General features: G+C 37.0%; 1 protein-coding gene across 4 annotated transcripts in view; it reads right to left on the reverse strand.

Moving 5' to 3' along the window:
- Positions 1 to 6,084: 6,084 nt before the first annotated feature.
- Positions 6,085 to 20,900, reverse strand: part of POLE2 (DNA polymerase epsilon 2, accessory subunit) — a 49,928-nt gene continuing 35,112 nt past the window's right edge. For 3 of the 4 annotated variants that reach the window (XM_078151562.1, XM_021004790.2, XM_078151563.1), the window contains 10 exons: positions 20,625 to 20,697; positions 17,129 to 17,301; positions 16,377 to 16,466; positions 13,510 to 13,564; positions 11,504 to 11,563; positions 11,338 to 11,415; positions 10,408 to 10,516; positions 9,592 to 9,768; positions 8,128 to 8,195; positions 6,085 to 6,494 (listed from right to left, as the gene is read on the reverse strand). In XM_078151562.1, coding sequence (XP_078007688.1) covers positions 6,485 to 6,494; positions 8,128 to 8,195; positions 9,592 to 9,768; positions 10,408 to 10,516; positions 11,338 to 11,415; positions 11,504 to 11,563; positions 13,510 to 13,564; positions 16,377 to 16,466; positions 17,129 to 17,301; positions 20,625 to 20,697 — 893 coding nt within the window. In that variant the 3' untranslated portion in view covers positions 6,085 to 6,484. The remainder of the gene's footprint in view (positions 6,495 to 8,127; positions 8,196 to 9,591; positions 9,769 to 10,407; positions 10,517 to 11,337; positions 11,416 to 11,503; positions 11,564 to 13,509; positions 13,565 to 16,376; positions 16,467 to 17,128; positions 17,302 to 20,624; positions 20,698 to 20,900) is intronic. The other variant, XM_021004791.2, reaches the window with a different exon arrangement.

Below are 20,900 nucleotides of genomic sequence, written 5' to 3' on the forward strand. Positions count from 1 at the left end.
CTCCTGCAGAGCCATATTAGTCCAGTGGCAAGATATAAATCAGGAGAACTGGAGATGGTTCCGGATGCAGTTTATACGGGGTGGTGAATGAGTAAGCACTTCTCTTTTTTTCTCTTTCCTCTTCTCCTCCATTGGGTTCAAACATAGGGACCACATCACTGTTCCCAACTCAGTCCTTATCAAACAGGGAAATAGCTACCTTGGGCCCTACAACCTGCTCCTCAGTCCTCTGATAGAACGTGATGGACATCTGAGAAAGAGGAAAGGTGACCTAAGGGCTTCTGCAGCAGCAGGAAACAGGACTCAGGCCCAATCTGGTTTTGCCTCAAGAATCCACAAAGTGTTGTGGACACAGTACCCCCTTCTTATCTGCCCTATTGCAGATATTACTTAATTAATATTGCCTCCTGATTAAGATTCTTGCCTTCAAACTCATCCCTCTCTGTAGTCATCAAAGTGATATTCCCGAAGCACAGATCTGACTGTGACTTTCTTAAAAAGCTCCTACTGTCAGGGGCAGCTAGGTGGCGCAGTGGATAGAGCACGGGCCCTGAAGTCAGGAGGACCTGAGTTCAAATACGGCCTCAGACCAAACACTTGACACTTACTAGCTGTGTGACCCGGGGCAAGTCACTTAACCCCAACTGCCTTTAAAAAAAAAAAAGCAAGCTCCTACTGTCTCCAGAATCAGACAAATCCCATTGTTATTTTCAGGATTTTAATGGTAACTTTGTTATTCTGAACTTGACAAACAACAAATATTAATAAGCACTGTTATAATACTATGTTATATATTACTAAAAATAACTGTAACAAGTGCTTTGCAAATATCCCATTTGATCAGCATAATGTCTCTGGGAGTTAGGTGCTGTTATTTAACCTGACTTTACAGTTGAGGAAACTGAGGCCAAACCCAGGGCCCTGAACCCAAGAGCCCTGAAGGTAATGACATTAAAGATGAGGTATTAGCCTATTTTACCACTTCGCCCTAAGGATTTTTCCATCTAAAACCTTCCATATGTGTTGTCTCTTCAGTTAGAGCAAAGGTTCCCAAACTTATTTGTCCTATTGTACTCTCTAAAAATATATATTACTCAGTGCCGCCCCGGAAATCTACTTTCTTTAACCCTTTAACTTTTAAAAAAAATTTGCATCATTCAAAAAATTATTTTTTTAAATGATGCATCTTAAATTTAATAATTTATTTTAAATTTGTGGGGGTTTTTCCGGCGTTGAAATTTTTATGATGCAGTATTGCATGTAACCGTATAGAATCATGTTGTGAACAAGTCATTACACTTGACATAGTCCTGCTGACGAAAGCTGGACTTCCTGGCAATTCGATATGCTAGCCTTGCTTGTTAAGGCCTGTTGGCGGCCTTGACCACTGGCTGGTTATAGCTTGCATTTTGTGTGTTTATTTGTAAAATAATGTAATCACTATGACTTTAACTCTGTTAGACAACAGATGAAACATGTACTGTACAAAGTTTTTCAGAATTTTCTTTTCTTCTTTCCTTATGCTTCCACCACCCCTTATTATTATTCAGTGCCGAGTAATTGCACCAGGGGTTACTACTGACACCTCTACCCCCCACCACGGTTCCAGCACTCCTTGGGGGGGGGAGCCTCCCACTTTGGGAACCTGGGAGTTAGAACTCATTGAAAGCAGGGACCATGTTACTTTTTTATTTGTATCCCCAGCACTGTGCACATAGTAAGCACTTAATAAATCTTTAATTCGTTCATTCTTGTGTATCTGATCTTTGCCACAATCAACTTTTCATTTGTAGTTGGTATGAAGTAATTTCTACGATTACTCTTTCTTCCCACTTTTTTCATTACTTCCCTTAAGATTTTTGACCTTTTGCTTCTCCAGATGAATTTTTTTTTCTAGTTCTGTAAACTACTCTTTGGTAGTCTGGTATGGCTCAGAATGTGATTAATTTAGGTAGTGTCATTTTTTACTATCTTACTCAGGTATGATCATGAGCCGTTAATCCCTCCAGTTTTTTGTCATTGTTTCTGAATAATGTTTTGTAGTTGTGTTCATTATTTCTGTGCATTTCTTGCTGACTGAACTCCCAGATGTTTTATGCATAATATAGTTATTTTGAAAGCATTTGCTTTTCTATCTTTATGCTAGATTTTAATGGTAATATAGAGAGGTTGATTGTGTTTATTTTATATTCTGCTACTGTACTGATGCTCTTGTTTCAGGTAATTTTTTTTTAAGTGAGGCAATGGAGTTAAGTGACTTGCCCAAGGTCACACAGCTAGTAGGTGTCAAGCGTTTGGTCTGAGGCCAGATTTGACCTCGGGGCCTCCTGACTCCAGGGCTGGTGCTCTAATCACTGTGCCACCTCGCTGACCCTGTTTCAGGTAATTTTTAGTTGATTCATTAAGTGTATGTGACCTGCAAAACGTGATGTTTTCTTCTCACAAATGCTAATTTCCCATTTCTTTTTCTTGTCTTATTGCTGTAACTAGCACTTAAACTCTTCATAACTTGCCTCCTTTCTACCTTTCCAGTCTTCTTTTACTTTATTCTCCTTCATGTACTCTGTGATGCAGGGAGACTGGCCTTCTCAAAATTCTTCATACACACCAACCTATCTTTTGCCTCACCCCTCACTCATTTGTCTCCCGTGCCTAGAATGTCATACCTTATGCCTCTTATTTTTGCCTGACTTCTTTCCAGTCTCAGTTCAAATTCTGCTTACCCTGGGAAGCTTTTCCCAGGTGCCCCCTAATACTCCAGCAGGAGCTAATGCCTTTCCCTCTCAGAGTGCTTCTATATACTCTGTGCAGTTTTTTGCCTGTTATCTCCCTCCTTAGAATGAGAGCTGCTTGAAGACGGGAATAGTGTTTTTGTCCCTGCCCCACTTTTAAAAAATCCTCAGCACTTCATGCAGTGCCTGGTATACGTCGTACCATAAGCCCTTCATAAATGTTGACTTGATTTGGCTACACTAGTGACAGTGGACATCCTTGTTTTACAAACCCTTTATTCTTACTGGAGTCATCTCAGTCATAGCTAATGTTACTGTAGCTTGGTTTGATACTGCATACTATTTAAGAAAATCCTTTTGTTATTGTAATTTTTAGTGGTTTTAATATAAAAGGTATTGTATTTTGTCAAAACCTTTTTCTGTATCTTTTGATTTTTATTTTTTATTATATAATAGTGTTGCTTCTTAAGTTTTCCAGATGCTGAATTAGCCCTGATTTCCTGCTAAAATGCAACTTGGCACTTAATTTTGTTGATATGTTGCTGTATATAGCCTCTGCTAATGTTTTATTCAGTATTGCTGTTCATTAGATATGGAAATATTTTGCATGATTTCACCTGTGTAATCATTGTATTGCTTGTCTTTTCAATGAGTGGGGAAGGGGGAGGATTTGGAATTGAAAACCTAAGAAAATGTGAAGATCATTTTTTGTGATCGTTAAGTCTGTAGTCTTCTTTTTCTGCTTTTATCTCTCCATGGTTTAGGTATCAGGACCTCACTTCTCTCATTGGGATTTGGTAGGATCTCCTTTCCTTACTTTTGCAGTTACTTTATGAAGTGCTCTTTGATTGAATTCACTTAGAAATTTCTCTAGTCCTGGTTTTTCCCACTTTGGGAAGTCCCTTTATGGTGTGCAATATTTCTCCCCCTGAAAATGGGTTATTATATATTACCTATTTCTTGTTTTGTTAATCCGGGTGACTTTATTTTTTGTAAGTATTTATTTCATTTACCATAGTACGTAATTGGGCAAAATATTTTTTAAAATTTGTTGTGAATTATCATTTTTCTTATTACCAATTTGGGATTTTTTTGGGTCAAATTAGCCATTTTATTTACTTTGTGACCCCAAACAGATGCCAGTTTCATTCACAGATTTTAACCAGGTGTGCCAGTAATCTCAGGAATTGAAGAAAACTGATGCGGGTAGATCTCTTTTTCTTTCTTTTTTTTTTTTTTTGAGGCAGTCAGGGTTCAGTGATTTTCCCAGGGTCACACAGCTAGTGTCTGAGGCCAAATTTAAACTCAGGTCCTCCTGACTGCAGGGCTGATGCCATATTCACTGTGCCATCTGGCTGCCCCCTGGTAGACTTCTTGAGCTGTAATGGGCTATGCTAATCAGGTATGTGCACTAAATTTCATATTAATATAGTAAGCTCCATGAAGCAGGGGCCAGAAAGTTGCTAAAAGGAGGGGTAAACTAGCCTAGGTTGGAACTGGAACAGGTCAAAGCTCCTGGGTTGATTAGGGGAGTGAGACCCATGAGTAGCCCCTGCCTTTCTAGCCCGAGATAGCTAGTCCTAAAATACAATATAGATTTTTAAAACTACTTTCAATTTTTATCAATCTCTTTTTTGCCATTTCTATTTTGATTTATTTGTGCCTTTTCTAGTTTTTTTTTAAAGATACATGCCCAACTTCTCATTTTTGTTAATGAAAGTGTTTGGTGAGAGAAATTTTCCCTTAAAATCCTAAACATTTTGGTATGGTCCCAGTTTATTTTTTTTAAATGAAATTATCCATTGTTTCTATTTCTTCTTTGACTCACCAGTTCTGTAAAATGTGATCTCAATTTATTTAAATACCTTCTCTGAATACCCTTTATTATCATTTTTATTGCTGAAGTTCTTTTAATTAGAAGTCAGTTACATTATATATTAAAACTTTAGCTTAGGACCATAATGTGCATATTTTCCTTTTGGCACTCTGTCCTAATTTAACCATCTTAACTATGTATGGAAATGCAAACAATAAATCTCAGGTGATAAATGAAAAGCTAATTGCCTAGTAGGGTTTTGGTCTCACCCTCAAGCCTAACTTCCTATTAACTGAACAAATCAAATCAGTGTTCTTATGCTTACAAGGAAAGCTTTTGGAAATATCATGGTGAGGTAAATCCTTATGAGACATTTTAAATCTTCATTTTTAAAAACTGAGACTGGCATTCTCCCATGGAGTATAACATGGCTGCTGCCCCAGAACCTGGCAGTTTCTGGTCCACAGTAACAATCCTGCTGCCTCTGTGGGGATGCGAAATGTTTCAGAATTGAAGGTTGTTTACCTGGCTTATGGTACGAGCAGTTTCTGTCATCCATGCTGACTCACCTGAATGAGTTACTAAGAGGAGACAGAGACCTTAAGGGAGATGTCTCACTTTGTCATCCAGTTTTTCTAAGTCTTTTAAGAACTTCTTTTTTGTGGAAAACTGCTGCCATCCTTGATTCTGCTGATGAGTCTTATACTACATGTAAACACACAGGTTGATTATTTAAGCTGGTCCCTTTATATATTTAATACTTTCATAGTGACACCATCCTATTCTGTATACTTCACTACTCATATTTTAATTTGGTTCAGCTATTCTTTTTAAACAGTGGCAGAACATGCCTATTTTATTGGCAATTTGAGTGTCTTTACAATCATTGTGGGAATCTTTAATGTCAGTGCCTGTCTTTAAAGATGTCAGTTTTAGCCAAGCTAGCAGGACTGCTTGTATCTCTTCAAAAAGATGGAAAAAGTATCATGAAGTCTTAAAATAATAAGGAAGGGAGCTTAAGACTGTGGAAGTGAGAAACAAGCTAGTGAAGACATCTCTAGAAAAAATGGTAATCTCATGGCTTTTTTTTTTTTTATCAGGGGCATATAGGTTGTACAGTGGATAGAATCCTGGTCCTGGAATCAGGACGACTTGAGTTCAAATGTGGCCTCAGAACTTGACACTTACTAGCTGTGTGACCCTGGGCAAGTGACCTAACCCTGATTGCCTTGCCAAAAAAAAACCACCCAAAACAAAACAACTTATTTTAAAGGGCTTATTCTGTAATATTGTTCTTTGCTATTAAATGGGGTCATATATGGAAAGTATAATTTTGAATACTGTCTGGAGAGAAGAAAGCCATTGAAACCACTTAGAAATGGTTTCATTAATTTGGACCAGGAACTTCTTATTTTTAAATATAAAGTACAAGGCAACTCACTAAAATAACAGATATGGTCGATTTTGGTTTCTGTTAGCACTGTAGCATTGTATACTTATTTCAGACATTTCATGAAAAACATATTGCATCAATAATTTTAACTATAAAATTAAAATGCTTTATTTTGTCATTGTTGATAAAAGGGCTCAGAATTTTCAAGGTAACTTCATTTCCCATCAGTTGCTGTACTTGGTTTCAACTCCATAGAACACGGTACTCCCTTTTCCTTATTACCTCGGCTTCCATTTGTGTGTTGTTTTCCTCCATCAGACTGTAAGCTCCTTGAGGGCAAAGACCGTCTTTCTTATTTGTGTCCCCAGAGTTTATCACAGCGCGTGGCACATAGGCACTTAATGAATGTTTATTGGATTAAAACATGCTGAAAACTTTTCTCCTATAAAATTTCCTTTTAAAGGTTAACATAATTTTTATTGCATTTTAAATCAAGCAAAGTTCCGAGTAAATTTAGTTTCTTCTTAGAAAATCCCAGAAGTCTTAAAGTTTGCTGAAAAATAGAGGAAAACATCACTTCATTTAATAAAATTAAATATTTACTAACTGAAATAAAACTGTATCCTCTGTGTGTGTGATCCTGACTGTAACGTTTTCCTTCCTTCCAAATATCCAATCCTTATAATCCCAGGCTTCCTTTAAGACTCAGCTCATTTTTCTGGTTTTCTAAATGGCAGTGGTAAGTGGGAGGAGGGTTAGAAGGCTGAACCTCCACCTTCCAGGAGCCCTTTCCTGGTCTGCTGGTGCCTTCCTTTCCAAGCATCTTCCACGTATATATTTTGTAAGAAACTATGTGTATATGTGTCGTCTCTCCCCTTAGGATAAGCTTCTTGAAGAAAGTGGCTGTTTTTGCCTTTCTCCGTTTTTTTCTTTTTTGCCTAGTGCTTTGCATAATGCCTGGCACAGAAGAGATACTTAATAAGTACCTTTTTCCTTCTATTTCTGTTTTTTAAAAATTCAACTTTATTTCATTTTTAGTTCTGCATCCTGTCTCTCCCTTCCCAACTCATTAACAAGGCAGGAAAAACAAACTCTGTCATGAATTTTAAAAATACTATGTTGACTGACTCAACAAATATTAAGTACATAAGGCACTATATATGAACTAAGATACTATGCATGGATGATCCAAAAACAAACCCCATTCTGAGAGCTGTCCTCTATCACTATACACTCTGAGAGTGCAGAACGATGTGATATAGTGCAAAGACAACTAAATTTGGAGCCAGAGGAACTGGATTCAAGTTTCGTAGCTGCCATTTCCTACCTGAGGAACCTTGGACAAGCAGTTTCATCTCTTGAACCCTGTCTCCTTATCTGTAAAACGAGGGGGCTGGCCTCAGTAGCTTCTCTGGCCCCTTCCAGCTCTATACCTATGATGCTATGAATATGTATGTAAATAAGTATAATATAAACCAAAGAGAAAAGGGAAGAAGAAAAATGATGGAAAAGCTGCTTGCAGGAGACAATACTTAAGCAGACCACAGCAGGAAGAAGAGGATTCCATGAAGCAGAGGTGAGTGCATTCTAGATACAGGGTGGTTTGTGTGAATGCAAGGAGCTGGGAACGTGGTGGTAAGCAGGGAAATTGGCTGAAATGTAGATTTTACAAAGAAGAGTAGAACGACTGAAACAAAGTCAGACAAGATTGAGTTGGTATTTAAACCTAGAAGTGTTGAGAGACAAACATCAAGAAAATAAAGGGAATTAATGAAAACCAAAAAAATGGGAAAGGAGTACCTAGTAATAAGCATCAGAAAAGGTGAAATTTAGAGCTAAAGAAAGCTTAGAGATAGTTGATTTCATAGGATCATAAAATTAGAGCTGGACAGAATCTCAAAGACCATTGAGTGCACCCCTTCATTTTACAGGTGAGGAAAATAAAGCTCTGGGAGGGTTATCTGGGAGGTTAGCTATCATCCAAAGGTTCACAGCTAGTACCAGAAAAAGGATCTGAATTTTTGGGTTTTCCTCACTGGACTCTATGGCTTGTGCCCATCCACAGCACCACACAGAGAAGTGGAAATTCGGGATTTGATTTTCCCTTTTAACATGATGGCTATTACATACCCTGAAGAAAGCTGATAGTATAACACAACTGTTAACAGAATTGTGAGTATACTCACCTGTCTTCTACTGTCTTATTAGAAGGATAGAAAACCTTGAATGAAAATCCACTTCTTGGGAAAGAGCCCTTAAAAAAATTTAAGAGAACATTATTACTTTTAATTTATTGCACATTGAAAGAGAAGTACTTTTAAGGTCAAGTAGTTAAGCTTGTGCTAGTAGTCATTGTGAAGAAAAATCCATACTCTTTCATGTCAACATAAATATAACTGGCCATTATTAGAGGAAAAATCAGATTTTATGTGAAATTAAATCTGCAAGTGAGACACTTGGTATTTTAAACGAAATGAACAGCAAAAGTTTGGCTGGCACAAGAGCTCTAAAAGGAAGAGACATTGTTTCTTTATGATGAATGATGGGGATTTTTTCCCATAGTATAATAAAAATGTGGAAAAGGTAAAAAATTTGATTCATTTAAGAAGAATTAACTGTGAAGATAGCAGATAGCAGATACAAAATTTGTTAAGTGCTTACATAAATATAATAGCCAGGCACTGTTCTTAACCTTTGAGATAAAATACAAGTAAGCAAGGAAGTCTCTCTTTAAGTAGTTTACATTCTAATAAGACAACAAAAAAGCACAGATATTACTTTAAAAAAAGTATATATTTAGAAATATTCATTCTGAGAGAAAATCTGAATTCAAGGAAAGTTTTCCGAAAAGTGCTACTTACTTAGGGGATAAGCAAGCAAAAAAAAAAAAAGACAATCATTTATAATTCTCTTTCAAGGAAACAAAAAAAATTTGAAAAGAATTTATGATTTTTTTTGGTCATATGACCTGGAAATAAAAGGTCAAAGTCTATAATAGAAAAATGACAACATTCCAGAGATTAGAGAAGTACACATGTCATCACAAATGACTTTGCTGACTTATTTCTTTGACATTAAGGACAATGCTTATTTGATAGTCATCCCCTGAAGTCAGAGTTAACCAATTTTATTATGTAGAAAATCTGAAGCATTTGTGAGATTCTGTGCTATAGAGGAAAATTAGTCCAATGTGTTGCCCTGTGATTGGCTCACACTGCATTTTCCAGATGTTATTTACCCAACTTATTTCAAGATGATTTTTGGCAATTAAAAAAAAATTAAATGTACTCTTCAAGTTTTGAAAATAAAGGGCTAAAAATCCTGCAGACATTTCCAAATAAAAAGGTTTTAAAAAATGTTTTCAGTCAATACTAAGTCATAGCAGTGGTTGGAGAGACAGATTTGTGTATGTTGGGACAACATTCACTTTCATGTAAAAGTTCTGCTATGTTTGTAAAAAATGTGGGGGTGGATATCATTGTTTAATAGCCACATCTGAAAGACAATAAACTTAACAGCTTTCTTTCTATGTTATAACAAAACAACCCAGTTCTGTTGCTGTTATCATATTCCTACACATTCTGAAGTGAGACTGCATCAAATTTTAACTTTTAAAGTAGCAAATAATGTAATGTTCCATGAATTCTTACAGGGTTTATGCAAAGACAGTCTGTATTGATAATGGTAAAAGGATCATATTTGTCTGCAATAACAAGTAGATCAGGAACAGGATACACTCTCAAAGTGTGATCATAGGCCCAATACACTGGACAGACGTAAAGTGGTAAAGGAGTCAGATGTCCTTGTGACAGGAGAGTCTTTACAAACTACAAAAGAAAGAGAAAAAAGTATAATGTAAGAAAAAAAGAACCTCAGTGTTTTGCTTGAAAAATCTGATCTAGTCAAGTTATTTCAAGGCAGGTAAGAAGTAATATAAAGAATAAAGGAAGCAATGTTATCAAAACAGTGCTGAGGAGACACATAGATACTCAGACACAAACTCCTTGTGTCTGGTAGGTAGTGCACAATCCTCTAAACAAACCACAATGGCCTAAAAACTGAAAATACACTAGTAGCTTTAAATATGAATATGCTTAAATTTCTCATTTTACACTGAAGATTTAGCAATAAAAAATACAATTCTTTTTGTTTTTTTGTTTTGTAGGCAATTGGGGTTAAGTGACTTGCCCAGGGTCACACAGCTAGTAGCATGACAAACGTCTGGTCTGAGGTTGCATTTGAACTCAGGTCCTCCTGACTGCAAGACTGCTGCTCTATCCACTGCACCACCTAGCTGCCCCCAAAAATACAATTCTTTAAAGCAGTCCTAAGGAACCCATGGTTTAATCTGTGACAAAGAAGCATTAAAATAAAAAAGGATAAATATTATATATAAGACTGTGGTACAAATAATTTTTATTTAATTCAATATGATAACACAATTAAGAAAGAATGTGTTAACTTACATGATGAGGAATATCCAGATTGCTGCTAGGAAAACGGACACAATTTCTACACATTTTATTCACCAAGTCTTCACGAAAGATGATGATTTCTTGTGTACAATACTGAATTCTAGGATGAAAATGTGGGTTGAATTTTGAATACTTAAGAGATTTTTAATAATTATTTTGGTTTAGGGAACTTCCAAGTGAAGAAAAACTTTCTACAACTGCAGGTCATCACCTCCACATTGTTATGGTCTTTGAAAGTCTGCAAGAACGAGTCAAAAGGAGGGGGTTGAACCCAGGTCATCCTGGCTACAAATCCATTATGTCATGCTATCTTTCTCTGACTTTTTTTAATTCAAAGAAAATTTCGTTTTGCAACAGCAAGCCACCTCTCCCATCAGTCTTGCAGAAAATCATACTACAAACCACAATTATAATCAGTGACACGGACAGCAAATGTTTTGTAATGCTTCCATTCTTCCTTGATAAGTTTTCTTAAAGGGGGCTTATAAGGACAATTTGTGTGTTCATGGACAATAATATCATGCATTTTCAATAGTTTTAATCCCATATGAAATACTGCTTATCACTAGGACAGTTTCAGAGCTAGAATTACCTCAGAAATGGACAAATTCAGTCCCTACATCATATAATTGAAGAAACAGGCTACAAAGATTACAAGTGACTTATCCAAAGTTACACACACAGTAAGTGTCCAAGCTGTAATTTAAATCCAGGTCCTTTAACTCCAAGTCCTGCTCTTTCCACTGTACTTTACTGCCTCCCAACACTGCTTTGAATTCTATTAGTATATTTTTCATTTATGAATAATTTTGATTCATCTACATAAAATCAATGAATATATAGAAAACATTTTAATAAGGTCATGTATTTCAACAAAAGAAAAACAACCATTACTACAAAATACACAATAGTAAAATTTACCTGCAGGGATTGGTAGTGAAAACTGAAAATGGCACCCGTTGCCTAAAGTCATTAGTGATGCTTTCAGCAAGTGGTGGTCTGCAAAAATAATTTGCACAGCACAGATTACTTGTTAAAAGTTCCTCAAATTTCCTTTAAAGTTGTCAAAAGTATAGCTCTAACTTACCTTGGTAAAATAGAACCAGGCCCAGGATCCTCTGGCCCAGGTACAAACACAAAACGACTGCTGTAAATATAATACATCATTTGTTATTTTTACAATTACTTAACAGTATTAATGATATAAAAATAAGCAATTAAACTACTTTGTGTCAGGAATGATTTTTACAAGTACTGCTAAGTGTGCTTTTGTCACAAAGTAATGACAGAAAACAAATTTCCTTTAATATGTGGAGATCAATTTATAGATATTGGACTATAGGTTCAAAATGAGAAATACATTTCCTGACACACCATTAACATACAATAACTATACTTTTGTTAGAAGGGAAGGTTTTTATTTGTCAGAGGGTAAAGGAGAGAGATTTCTAGGCAGTGGGAAGAGGGAAACAACAATAGTGATTAAAGAAAATCAAAGAAAGGAAAGAAAAGCATGTTAATAAACATTAAAAAACAGGAGACTAGAGAGAGTTTAGGAGGGGAACACAGACAAGCACAGCAATGTTGGTACTACTATTTAAATTTATTGTATGGTAAAAGGAACATACAGATACGTAGATTTGCAATTGCATGTATAATTCCCACTTTCAGGCCTTTCCTTGTGTTTGGAAACGTTCGTGTTTGTTGATGATTTTCTAGTTTATAATTTTTGAAAAGTGGAAAGGCAGCATGGCCCTTAAAGCAAGATGACCTCAATTTAAGGCTCATTTCTAACATACACTGACTGTGTGAATGTGGACTAGCCACTTAAACACTCATTGCTCTCAGCAGTTCTAACAGAGCAGCCTGTGCAGTGGACAGAGCCCTGCCCTTGAAATCAGGAAAACCTGAATTCAAATCTGGCCTTTGTGTGACCTTTGGCAAGCTCAGTGTATTCACCTAATAGGGTTGTTATGACAATCAAAGGAGATATTTATAAAGAGACACACTGCCTGGCACATAGTAGGCACTTAATAAATACTTGTTCCTTCCTTTCTACCTTCTCAGATTATAAATTGCAGAGAAGATACTTAACCATACCAGTAGATTTCCCTGTGCTAGTGAAATCACAGGTCTGGTCTCCACCCCATCCCTAAAAAGGGAAAAACCTCAATAATCCTGAAACCAGAAAATGTAAGAAAATGAAATAATATATTTTCCCAATTGAAGAAAGGAGAAGTTCTTCATGGGTTCAACTATGTAAAAATAAAACAAATTCATACAAAAGGATGACGGTCAGTTAAAAGCTTGACTTCAAAAAGTTATAGAGAGCTTATAAAATATTGGTCCATTTCTAATATCCAAAGAATATAAATAAAAAAGGAAACACAAATATTAAATAATATTTCATATCCCAAATCATTATTAATTAAGGAAAGGCATTTTAAAACAACTCCATAAAGTGGCAAAAATATTTTAAATTTATAAAATCTAGCACTAACTAGATTGTGGGGAAACAGTTACATTGATACATAGCTGCAGGCAATACAAATTAATGATGTAAAACTGGTGATATCTTTTGACATGTTAAACCAAGGAAAGAATTACAAAGAAAAAAGAGCTATTTGTACAAAGATGTTAAGGCTGAGCTACATGTACAGTAATAAAAATCAGAAACAACTTATGTTCAGTTACTGGAGAATGGATAGAAGGACCATGGTGCATCAATTTAATAGACATATCACCTTAAAAATGACAAAAAACCAAATTATAGCATTATTCAGAAATAAGGTAAAAGTCTACATGAAATAGTGACAAGGTAAAAAAAAGCAAAATTGTACTTATTGGTTATATAGTAACAGCTCTATAAAAATGTATATCACATGCATTAAAAGTTTATGTGCTTTTGAATGGGCAATCATAAAGATAATAAAAGTCATCATATTAACACATTGCCTTCTGTGTCTGTACATACCATTTCTTTTTTCTTAATGTACTTTCATTCGTTTTTAAAATAGTCACTAACAGAATTCCGTTTTTTTGAAAAAGAAGAAAGACTACAGAAATGTAGAGCATGGAAGAGTATGTCATTACCTTTGGTGAATATTGGGGTATTCACATATTATGTCTGCAAGAGCCTTCAGGGAATCTAAAATTTTAAAAGGATATTAAAATCGATTTTGTATGCTTCTGGATATCAAATGAAATCAAATCAAAACACTGTAATGGCCTGAAGCTTTTAAATTAATGACTGAATTATAGTAATTTACAACTAAAATTCAACATAAAAATGGCTTTAATCTGTCAGTTAACTATTTGGAATCTGGAATGTATTTTCCCAAGTTATACAACTGATGGTTAGTTGCTCAAACTAGTTCACAAAAACCTGTTTAACTCATAACTGAGCTTGTGTGGACTTTCCTAATAATGACAGTGAACCTAACCATTATCTGCAATAACTTTTTTCTATGGAAAAGTTCCCATGTTCAAAATTCCAACATGAGAGACCAAGATCATATTTTCCCTTAATATAGGAAAATAAGGACTCCAACTCTTGCCTCAGGGACTGAATGATTGCCCTGGCTCCAAGCAGGCTGGATAAAGCCAAAAGCAAAGATAAAGGCCGATGAGCTAAGGTACTACCAAAGTAAATCTCCTTTTTGGCAGCTCACTGGGTAGATCACATCCCTTTACTCTGGCACAACCGCTGCTTCAGATTAGGATTTCTTTTCTTCTCTGGTCTATGGATTATCACATTCAAGCTCCTGTCTCTAAAGCAAAAACCAGGGTAACACTTTTTAAGCGGTTTTAGGTATGTTAACAAGGACAAAAGAGATAAGGAATAAAATACAGGGGCTAAGTTAAAGTCCTATGTATGTGTTAATGGTGGTTAAAGTGCTATAATGAGGATGATAATAATTAGCATTTTTATGGTGCATTAAGATTTGCAGAGCACTTTACAAGTTATCTCATTTGATCATTCACATTAGAAAACTGAGGCCTAAAGAGGTTACTGCCCAAGATCAAACAGATTTTTAAGTCTATGAGTCAGGACTTGAATTTGGGTCTTCCTGATTCCAAGTCTAACACTCAATCCGCCGTATCACCTAACTGCTCAGGGCATCCAAACTTTTGATTTTGTATTCCATCAGTAAAGTAAGCATGAGCGCATACTTACAATGTGTATATTTATTTATTTTTAAGTCACATCTAGCATTATGCTAATATTCATTGTACTTTGTAAACTGTACATACGACAAAAAGAAATTAAAGGATGAAGTAAAGATGAAATAACATTTTGTCTTAGAGTCAGTAAGGAGCCACTGATGTTTACTGAGTAAGGGGGTGAAATGATCAATTCTACCCTTTAGGAAAACGACTCTGGCAGCTCTGTGGAGAACAGGCTTGGAGGTAAAAGACTAGAAGCAAGGGGATCAAAGAAGAGGTTATTGTAATAGTCCAGGTCAGAGTTAATGCTGGCCTGATACAGGTAACATAAGTAGATCAAAGGGAATGTATGCAAGTAGTGCTGTAGAGATAAAAAGGCCAGGATTTGGCAACTGACTGGACATACAGGAAGACTGAGAATAAGGAAGTGAAGGTGACAGTGCAGTTGCAAACTTGAATGGTGCCATGATAATTATAAGGAAATTCAGAAAGGTGAGCTTGGGGGAAAAGATAATGCAATAAGTCTGTGATAAGCTACAAACCATCCATACCTACTCATTCTGTGAGACTCTGTAACATGCAAATCAAAAAGGGGAGTTGAATGGACCTCTAATTGACTGGCCTCTGCCCTGAACACAGAGCATGAAGGTGCCTGTCACAGCCACAAGATGATCTGGGGCTCAGGGAACAGGAAGGGGTGGGGGGACACAGGGAGATGACAACAAAGGTTTCCAGATGGTATCTTCGTAGCTGCTGCTCTGGGTACCTTCATAGTGTGGTTGTGTAAGGTTATGGTTCCCCTTGCCTTTAGGTCATGGCTCCCACTTCATAGAAACCACTGAGTTAGAGGGAAAGATCATTCCTTCATTGTTTGCCCTTTGTTTTCAAAGAGAACCAGTACCATCAGGAAGGTGATGACATGACTTGCAAGTGAAGTGGATTTAAGTGAAGTAGGGCTGTGCAAAGTCACCAACCTCACTCTTTCCCCCAGAGCCCTCTGGGTCCAGTGGCAAGAAATAGATCAGGAGGATTGGAGATGGCCCCCAGAGGGAAAGAAAAGGGGCTAAGAATGGTGATGAAGAAGAGTAGTGTTAGCAGAACTTCTTCTTCCCCCAGTCCTGATACCACAAACTATATGGGAAATACTAGATAGCTATGTGAAGGGGAGAGAGAGGGACATATCAGGCACTGCTGTGGGAAATGGAGAATTTCTATAGCCACCAGCCATCCTTAGGTTCATAAGAGCATAGTTACAGAGTTGAAAGGGACCTTGATTATCAGCTATTCTATTCCCCTCATTGTGCAGGTAAGGAAACCTGGGCCAAGGGAGACAGTAAAATGTAAACACCCCCCCCTTTTTTTGGTGAGGCATTGCCCAGAGCCACACAGCTAGTGTTATATGTCTGAGGCTGGATTTGAACTCAGGCCCTCCTAAATCAAGGGCTGGTGCTCTATCCATTGTGCCACCTAGGTGCCCCTAAAATGTAAGCTCCTTAAGGGAAAGGACTGTCTCCTTATGTAGTTGTCACCCCCGGCTGTCAACATTTTCTGGCACATAGTAGGTGCCTAATGCTTGTTGACTGCTTTATGCACAAGGTAAAAAAGATGGTAAGTAGCAGGACCAGGGTTTGGAACTAAGACCTTCGACTTCAAATCTTGGGCTCTTTCCATTATACTATGTAAGGAGGGCTGGAAGTCAGGGACTAGTTACCACATTTTTATGCCAATTTAGTTTTTAAACATTCAACTATTTCTTATTTGTGTCTTGTCTTAAAAAACTTTTTTTTCAATACCTTTCAATGACTGAACATGATTTTTTCCATATGGTGCAGATGAAAAATTTCCACAGAAGATGAAACATGTTGGAGGTACAGAAGAATAGCCTAAGGAGTATAAGAACAAATAAAGATTACTTTTTAATGCAAACAAATTAGCATAAGGCTACTTATGACATTAGGTAAGGATATTTTTCAAAGTCTAATGAAATTGATAAATTGAAATATGAAAAAATTATCTAAACTGTTATTTCTAAGGACATTAACTTATACTTTGTTAAAAGCTGGAAAAAGAAAATGTTAGTACTTCAATACAATGATCCATCGTTACAACAATGCCAGTAGACATCAACACCTATTGACCCCTTTATGTACTTTGTAAATGGTCTTCATGATCTGCTAAAGCTAATAAAAATCTCCACCTGGTGGCCAACTTGAGGCTATTGAATCCCTCTGACCCTAGGAAGGCTAGTTTTAGAGAAGTGATATACATCACCAAGCTGTCACTTTCCAGCCTGACAGAACCTGCTTGTCCTCTGCTGTACAAACCCACATCACCTCCACACTATGATGAAGCACAGCTGTACAACTTTAGTAGAAATTTCTATTCTCATTTATTAGCCTCAAAAAAAATCTTTTAAAAATGTTTTATTGTTAAATCACTACAAAAACTAAATGCTCAAAGGTTGTAGTTTCTGAGGGTTTAGACTTAAGATATGAAATATCAAGATAAGGATTCATGAATTCAAAACAATGAAAAAAATACATACCAGAAAACATAATGTGAAGCTTTTCTAATACTTCTACTTGGTCCAACCAAACATCAGACACCAATACAAACATGGTATCTTCATTTTCTTCTTCCAGCTGTTTTAGTTTTGCAGAAGCTTTTACAGATGTAGAAGTTGGTCCGCCAAAAAAATTTACATTTCCATAGTATGCCCTATTTTAATAGAAAGAGCATCATTTTCTTTTTCTTCCCTACTACACTCTAGATCTGAGTAATTTACCCCCTCATTTTATACTGCAGCCCTGTTCTCATTGAGGGTTTTTCCAGTAATATATTTCAAGAAAATATATAATCTGTAGCAATTCAAAATTGAACAAACTAATCTATAACCTGTACAATTAAAGGTGCAGAAAGGGAAGAAGGAAGAATGTGGAAGTAATGAATGGTTAGCAAAACCATCTGAACATCAAAAGTACGCTTTTTGCCCTTCTATAATGGTGTCAATTTTAAACAAACTCCAGGACTATTTTTTGCTTTTCTATGCAGCTTTTACTTTGTTGTTAGTCTTTACTAGCTTTAAAAGGAATGAAATAATTTTGAAATTACAGAAGGAAAGCAGTGAATAGATATAACTGTACAACATCCACTAGGCTGATGGATAAAACAGAACAAGAGTATTATGTGAAAGTGACAGCCAGGAGTTTTGTCTCTTACTCTATTCTGTACTGCAAAACTTCTCTATGTTATCCTCTCTCCTCTCCTCCTGTCTCAGGATAAGGCAACCCTTCTTCTCCTTACCAAGGCCACCCCTCTACTTGGGCCCCTGATTCCAACAACTTATTTAGCAGCCTGACTCATTAATCTCATACTTCCTTTCTTACATATTCAGTTTCTCATTTTCTCTCGGTTTCTTTCCTGATGCCTACAAACACGATCAACTTTCTCTTCTATTTTAAATATCCTCTGACCCTGCTATTCCCTTAAGTTATTTTTCTCCTTTTCATGATTAAGAGGAGAACACATGCACTGCCTCCACTCTTTCCCTGCTTATTTACTCTTCAACCTTTTGCAATATAGCTTCTGTCTCAACCATTCTAATGAAACCTGGTTCTCAAAGGTGGCCAGAGATCTTTTAATTGCTAAATCTGATAGCTTCTTCTTAAAAATCATTATCATTTATAGCTCACATACTATATAATGTAATTACATTAATATAATTACATAATATATAACAAAAATTACAAAGCACTTTCCTCACAATAATCCTCCCATTCTGCAGAAGAGGAAAGTATGTGGAAGGTGACTCACCCAGAGTCACAGAGATAGTAGATATCTGAAGCAGGCTACAAACTCAAGGCTCCTGATGATTTTTTCCAACTACCAGGGGTGGGAAACTTGTGGCCTGGAGGGCCGCATGTGGGCCTCTGGATGCTCAGGTGCGGCCCTTTGACTGCATCTAAACTTCACATAACAAATCCCCTTGTGGGGGATGGGTGAAGTCCACTCAAGGGTTAAGGCACAGGGGGAACAAACAACTTGAAAGCAACACGACCATCTGCTTGTTGCAAGCTGGCCCTGGCTTGTTGTTAAACCTGTATCTGGACAAAGCAGGCAGAATCCTGTCGTTCCTAGGCAGATCCTTTAGGATAGACCGGGCACCCTACTGACTGGCCAATCAGCAGCAGGAGGAGTGCAGAGAAGGGAAAGGCTGTGGGGGTCTCACAAATGGCTATAATCTTTTCTCTCTGGGTGAGAGATGATCTCTCAGAAGTGAAGCCTCCTCAAAGGGTCAACAGAGTTCTTATATTGCTGACCTTGTAAAAGTATGCTTTCAAAACCTCCCCCACCCCCCCACCCTGTTTTTAAGCAGGTAACAGAAAGAATAGCCTCACCCCCAACCTAAACTGCTGACTCATTTCAAAATTTCCCGCCTTTTCTTGTCTCTGTTGCTGGGGAAGATTTCCGTGAATAGATTGTGCCCCCTGAAGCCCAGCCAATGGGATAAGGGGAAGGGGGTTAGGGAGGGAGTTATGGTAGAAATAGACCTTGCTTTCTGTAACCAATTCATACTCTCCTGGCCATGGCCATTAGTGGGACAAGGGGCGGTACCCTTTCTCATGAGAAAGCAATAAACTCCTTTCTGCTTTCAAGGTATCTAAGTCTTTGTTTTAATTTTGAGTAGTGGTCTCTGTCCCACACACCCTCAATGAAAGGATTTGTTCTGTAAAACTTGGACTCAGTCAAAAGGCTGCACGCAAGGACCTAGAAGGCCTCACAGGTTCCCCACCCCGATGCTGCCTTTCAGTCTCCAGTATTTGTCATCAGCCCTCTTCACCTTTATTCACATTCAGGACAGTTGCCCACATTCTCCTCCTCTTCCTCCACAACACTTTCTCTTCATGACTTCTCTGATAGTATTATCTACTGATTATTTATCTGACCATTCTTCCCTAAATCTCCTTCAGTGGTTCCTTATCTGTTTATTGATATAGTCTCCAACCTTTGGAATACACTCCCTCCTCATCTCAAAGTTTTCTCAGCTCAGGTACCAACTATTCCAGGAAGTCTTCACTCTTAAATGAGAGCATTCTCTGCCAACTCAAATTTTCACAGCTTGTTTTATCTGAGTGTCTCCATTGTCCCATTATTCTCCACTTTGTTATTTATCTGTTCTTGTCACATTCTTTTTCCCTAGTGCCTAAGACAGGTGCTTAATAAATGTTTCCTGAATATACAGTATTCTCCCTAATGCAAGTACTCTTTCTTTTTAAATGTTTCCATAGCTACTCAAACCACTAAAACCCTGCAAGATACCTCCTACAAAGGTTACAGAGTGATTTTCTGTAAGCAAAAAGAGGGCTTTGGCATTCAGAGCTATACTATTCTTACAATGGCATCTTAATCCCTTTGGTTTGTTCCAAAATAATAACAACGGCAATGATTACAACAATAATTACAATGGTGTCAATAACAGACATTTCCAACAGCACTTTAAGGTCAGTAAAGCACGTTGTAATTGTTTTCTCATTTTATCCACACAACTATCCTCAGAGGTAAATGCAAATATAACAATGCTACCACCTCACCTTTACATAGCAATTTATATATTTTAAAATTACATTCACATTTATCACCTTATTTGATCCTCTCAACAACTCCCTAATGTATACAGGGCAAGTATTTTTATGTCCCTTTACCAAATAACAAAACTGGGGCCCAGAAAAGTTTATAGCAATTAGTGCTGAAAGGGATCTAAGTTAAGTTCAACTCCCTTCTCCCAAAGATGCAGGAACAGGCTCCAAGACATTAAATGACTTGCCCAATGTGACACAGCTGGATAAAGGCAGAAATACCTCCCTGTGTTCCTTGGGTCCAAAGGTTTTTGTATGAAGCCAAAATTTCTCAGGTGCTACTTTTACATGCCTATTACAAAGGTAATGCTAATATCATGCCTGATAACACTATGTCTCACATTTGCTACTGTTAAATTTACAAAATCCACATAGTTGCAGATGGGTCAAAAACCAAATTTTTACCTAGTAGTGCTGGATGGTTCAATGGGAGGAAATCCAAAGGCATTAACATGAAAAACCTGATCTTCAAACCAACCTGAAAAATGTTATATTAAGCAGACACAATCAGCTATATTCAAATTGGGGGAAAAAATAAAATTAAATAACACAAAGCAGGTTTACATGCTTATCCAAAGTACCCAAGCCAGCCAGGTCTTCTTTCCTCTCCATGCTGCACTCCCCACTCTGGACTCCTCCCACAGAACCTGATGAGCCTGGTTCAGTACCCCTCCCTTTCTC

This window comes from Phascolarctos cinereus, unplaced genomic scaffold, assembly GCF_003287225.1.
Source record: "Phascolarctos cinereus isolate Bilbo 61053 unplaced genomic scaffold, phaCin_HiC Scaffold_3;HRSCAF=262, whole genome shotgun sequence".
Taxonomy (NCBI): Eukaryota; Metazoa; Chordata; class Mammalia; order Diprotodontia; family Phascolarctidae; genus Phascolarctos; species Phascolarctos cinereus.